We start from the raw sequence: 4,829 nt of genomic DNA, 5'->3' as shown, positions 1-4,829 counted from the left end.
TTTTTTTTTTTTTTTTTTTTTTTGTTCTGTGTTCGAGAGGAGGATCGTTTTGAAGGAGGAAATGACGAGTTTTTATTTATTTTTATTTTTTTTTGGTATCCCAAAATTGTGTCCTTACTTAGGCTTTGTGTTGTGTGACCAGCATTGTAAGGGTGATGTCCTCCACGTAAAAGGGGTGTGATTTTGGTGCTCTTAATGTTGTTCTATATTTGGTCAATGTTGGGATTTAATTTATTTTGACCATGTCTTCCCTTTGTTTGGTTGGCCACATACGTCGCTGATTCTGTTGCACAATAGCCCCTCCCAGAACATGTTTTTAATCTGCACCTTAAAAAGAGGGGGAGATTGAGGAAAATAAATAAAATTGAGGGACTTGCCTGAAATAAAAAAATATCCTTTCCTTATTTAAATTTTTTATTAATATTCTTTAATTAAAAAAATAATACTCCTACCATTAATACCATGTTTAAAAAATATTCTTAAAAAATTCTTACTGTCAATGCAGTCAATACAAGGATGAAAATTGTTTAATATCATATTTAAAAAATATTCTTAAAAAATTCTTACCGTCAATACAGGGATAAAAATTGTTTATTTACATCCCATACATTATCGTAAAAAAGACAAAGAAACGTTTATCCTTTATTATGTAGTATTAAGAGTTCTCTCGGTTAATGACTTTTTTCTAAAAAATCAAGAGCATAAATATTATTTTTAAAGTTTTTGAATATTATTTTTAAATTTCATCTATAATCGAACAACAATGATATTTTTAAAATTTAAAAAATGTTTAAGAGTATTAACTCAGACTTCTGAAAGCTAAAAAAAATATTTTTGAAAGTCTTTTAAAAATTTAACTGTATATTTGAAACAAATTATTAACAATTTTATTTGAAACAAATTATTAATTATTAACGATTTCCATCTATTTCCCATCCATTATTTGGGATTATAATATTTTTAAACTTTTTTTCAAGTTTAAGGATGAACCTAAGAGTGTAGAGGTTGAACCTAATGGATTTAATAGGGGACGAAATCATCCTAGAGAACAACACGGTTGAAGTGATCAAATCAATAAATTTGAGAGTGGAACTCAATCTCAAAGACAAGAATCCACGTCAACTTGAGTATAATTCAATTAATTAAGACTCTACCAGGCGTGTTAAAGAGTTGGAATACTACTCCGACACGTTGAGCTCTTAAAAGAAACATAAAAAAAATAAGACACGAGCCAACATAAACCATAAATATTTCGAATAAATTACTTCAATTTTTTTGATCACTCAATCAATGCATTACTTGAGTGCAAATAGTGCAATGATTTCACTAGGTTTTCTTCAAATGGGGAAGCCCTAAGAATCTGCAAATGCAGCCATTACCAATATCCAGAGAATGAGAATAAAAATGCTTCCATTAAATCAAACTACCAAAATAGATTGCAGTTCAAATTGAAAAACACAAATCCATTGTAATTCTAAATGCATTCACGTTAGAACATAGTACACATGAAGAAATGATTCAATCCAGTTGGTACAAGATGGGTTTACTTTTTGTTTGAACACTAAAGAAAGAAAGAAAGAAAGAAAGATTCCACTGGATAGGATCATCCTTTTGTAATTTCATTTCATCCATGAATGGTTTGTATCCTATCAAAAGAAGAAGAAAAAGAAAGAAACAAAGATTCTTGACAGAGCAAACAAGCTCCCCAGTTCAACTAACTGATGGAATATTCTCTATTCCAGCCTTTTCCATTAGACAATAAAGGACTGAGATTGCAAGTGATACGTGGAAATCACTGCAAGAGGAATAAGATTCGGATTACCTTGTTGATTGAATATCTCAAGGCAAGAACATTGCTTGAGATTCGAATCACTCCACAAGCAAGATCCATCATGTCTAACTTGAATGATTCTTGTTGATTAAATATCTCAACGCAAGAACACTTGTTTGAGATTCGAATCACTCTACAAGTAAAATCGATCATGTCTAGCTTGAATGATTCTTGTTGATCAAATATCTCAACGCAAGAACACTTGTTTGAGATTCGAATCACTCCACAAGCAAGATGGATCATGTCGAGCTTGAATGATTCTACATGCAACCTAAACTACATAGAATTGCAAAGAAACTTAGCTATCGACAAAAGAAAGCACAAATGCTCTTTTTACTATATTTTTAAGTCTGCTCAAGTCTGCTTATAAATACAACATAGATGGCTCTATATAGCTTAAAATGAAACTATCAAAGACATTCCAAGAATTGTGACATTTGGTAATAATCAACCATAATGTAAATGTAACCTAAAGTAAATAAAATGTCTTAAAATACATTAATGAAATACAATAACGCTAAATTACTCTAAATTGTAATCCACCCAAAATTTATAACAATAAAACTTTATTCTTGGCATGAATTGAAATATCTTTTGATAATTTCAACAACATTTTCTTTGCATCTTCATTAAAATATAGTGTATGATTGATGTCTCTCGATCAAGTTAACTGATCAAGTTCATCAAGTTAAGTTCATATCATCAAGTTCATCAAGTTAACTGGAGGATGAAGCAACAATCAATTCCAAGGAATATGGATTTTTCTATAAGGAGAAACTGGCCGAACAAAAATTGAGCGTTCAAGGGAAGATTTACAAGATTGAAACATCGAACTTAAAAGAACAAAGGGGTGGCTTCATAACCCATTTCAAATATGAAATTACTCCACATAGTATATCAATATAAACATCCTCAATCTATCAGATTCGAATTCAGGCAATAAAGAGATCAGAAATCAAGAGAGAAGGCAAGTGGAAGATCAAAGTTTACTAGAAATTAAGAACTTTCTTTCTGTTACAGATCACAAGAAATAAGTATATCCATTCATCAATCCAGGTCCCTAAAAATATACACGTCAAACCTCATTTATCAAGTTCCATTGCCTGGGCTGCTTTTGCCTTTGCCGCTGCAGTCAACTTGGTCTTCACTTTTTTCTTCCCAACTTGAAACCCAGCTCCACCCTTCTTTTTCTTTCCACTACCATCAACCTATGCACATAATTAAACGAAAACAATGACATTTTCGAATGGTATTAATATACACAGACATGTTCAAGAAAGGCAAACGAAATTTGATATTCATCCAGTTGGCCAATTGCTCAAAAAATCACACAGTGGGAAGACAGATTCACATCTCTTACTACCACCAACAGAGTGATGTATTCTTGGAGCAGAAACTATTTGCATAGCTTTAGCTCCGCCCCAAGGTATCATTTCTAATATATTTGTGGGGCAAGTAAAGTGCTCCTCCTCAGGTCCATCGTCGTCAACTATCCATGACCTGCCTTTTTAGAGAGCAATACCACCCGGCAAAGAGGGAAAGCTATAGGCATTAGCAGACAAGGCAAGCAAAGGCGTAGGTAGCAGATCTACCAGCATCACTATCGGTCAACTTCAAGTGCTTAATTTGCTCCATCAACAGCAATGACTGAAGCGGCTGCAGGAAGATATGCAGCATATGTCTCTAGTGATGCTTCAACCTTCGTTTCTGCAAGCTCGAAAATTGGAAAAACCAAAACAAGCTCTGCCTTCCCTCTCCATCTATCCATCTATCCAAGGGGTGGAAGAGTAGAGGCCCTTGCTTAGCTTTAGCTCCGCCCAAGGTATCATTTCTAATATATCTGTGGGGCAAACTCGGACACCGGAAAAACCTAAACAAGTTCTGCCTTCCCTCTCTATTTATCCAAGAGATGGAAGAGCAGAGGCCTTTGGTGTCCTCTACAGTTTACTAGGGCCTCACAGCCACTAGCCATTATACTTTTCTCTCCATTATTCATCCTAATGAACGCATCTCTTGAGAGTTTTGTGATCAGAATGTGTGAAAACTAGAACATTACTCGAATGAGCAAATTTCCAAATTACCAAGTGAAAAATCAAAACAGAGACAACAATCCATCTCTCTCCATAACTCTCAATTTCTTTTTAAATCAGCAAAACAGAAAACTCCACTTTTCTCGATTCAATACAGAGATAAAGAGAGAGAGCGATACCTTCATCTTATTCTTCTTTGCTTGGAGCTTTTTCGCCGCCTTTTCTTTTTCCTGTTTCTCCCCTAATCAATCCGCCCATGGAAAAACATTAGCATAAGAACCACGAAAAAGTGAATCAATTGAAACAAACAAATGATTTGAGCAATTAATTTAACACTAAAAGTTACTTCGAAGGTCGAATTCATGTTGATTCTTCCTGCGCGAAAGATTATTTTTCTTCGACATTTTGTTGCGCCCCGGCCGCCGGAAATTTCCTCGATTTGCCGCACGTCACCGTTTTCTTAAACCCTAACCCGATATTTACTCAGCAACTGCACTGAGGTTACTCTTATACCAAACCGGGTTGGCCCATGCTGTTTTTTTCCTCTCTCTTTCTTTTTTTTTTTCCCAATTATATTTTTAAAAAAATCACTTATTAATTTTTAATGTTACTCGAAAAAATTATTTAAAGAAATATAAATTTTTATTAACTTATTTTTCTATGAAATGATTTAAATTTTTATTACAATAATGATAATTAAATTGTGAAATTGAATTTTTTAAATAATAAATACCAAATTTAGAAAATATATTATTTGATACACTTACCAATATTTTATTTGAATTTGTGTTCGCTTTAAAATTTTATTTTTATTAAAAATTTAAAATTATGCCATTTTGCCAATTTAAAATTATCTAAATAAAATAATTGTTCACTCAAAATTCTATTAAATGAATGAGATTTTTTTTTTTTTTTTTTTTTTTTTTTTTTTTTTTTTTTTTTTTTTTTTTTTTTTTTTTTTTTTTTTT

General features: G+C 32.4%; 2 protein-coding genes across 2 annotated transcripts in view; both read right to left on the bottom strand.

Annotated features, from left to right (window-relative positions):
* LOC111449032 (actin-depolymerizing factor 6-like) overlaps positions 1-373 on the bottom strand; it is a 2,030-nt gene extending 1,657 nt beyond the window's left edge. Inside the window, exon 1 of the mRNA XM_023088860.1 lies at positions 274-373. Coding sequence (XP_022944628.1) covers positions 274-312 — 39 coding nt within the window. The 5' untranslated portion in view covers positions 313-373. The remainder of the gene's footprint in view (positions 1-273) is intronic.
* Positions 374-2,682: 2,309 nt separating this feature from the next.
* Positions 2,683-4,369, bottom strand: LOC111447114. The gene is made up of 3 exons (XM_023086122.1): positions 4,208-4,369; positions 4,041-4,102; positions 2,683-3,039 (listed from the first exon to the last, which is right to left on the bottom strand). The coding sequence occupies exons 1-3, from the start codon at positions 4,263-4,265 to the stop codon at positions 2,914-2,916; spliced, it is 246 nt and encodes an 81-aa protein (XP_022941890.1). The 5' UTR covers positions 4,266-4,369; the 3' UTR covers positions 2,683-2,913.
* Positions 4,370-4,829: the final 460 nt, after the last annotated feature.

The sequence above is a fragment of the Cucurbita moschata genome, unplaced genomic scaffold (genome assembly GCF_002738365.1).
Source record: "Cucurbita moschata cultivar Rifu unplaced genomic scaffold, Cmos_1.0 Cmo_Scf00001, whole genome shotgun sequence".
NCBI classification, from domain to species: domain Eukaryota; kingdom Viridiplantae; phylum Streptophyta; class Magnoliopsida; order Cucurbitales; family Cucurbitaceae; genus Cucurbita; species Cucurbita moschata.
Note: the sequence above shows the minus strand (reverse complement) of the source record. Positions and strands in the feature narration are given on the sequence as shown.

Bases quoted from the DNA above. Each gene is read 5' to 3' on its own strand.
- LOC111447114 (XM_023086122.1), bottom strand. From the start codon at position 4,265: ATGTCGAAGAAAAATAATCTTTCGCGCAGGAAGAATCAACATGAATTC. The intron at 4,103-4,207 runs GTAACTTTTAGT...CGGATTGATTAG, and splicing joins ACATGAATTCGACCTTCGAA to GGGAGAAACAGGAAAAAGAA. The intron at 3,040-4,040 runs GTATCGCTCTCT...TTATGTGCATAG, and splicing joins CAAAGAAGAATAAGATGAAG to GTTGATGGTAGTGGAAAGAA.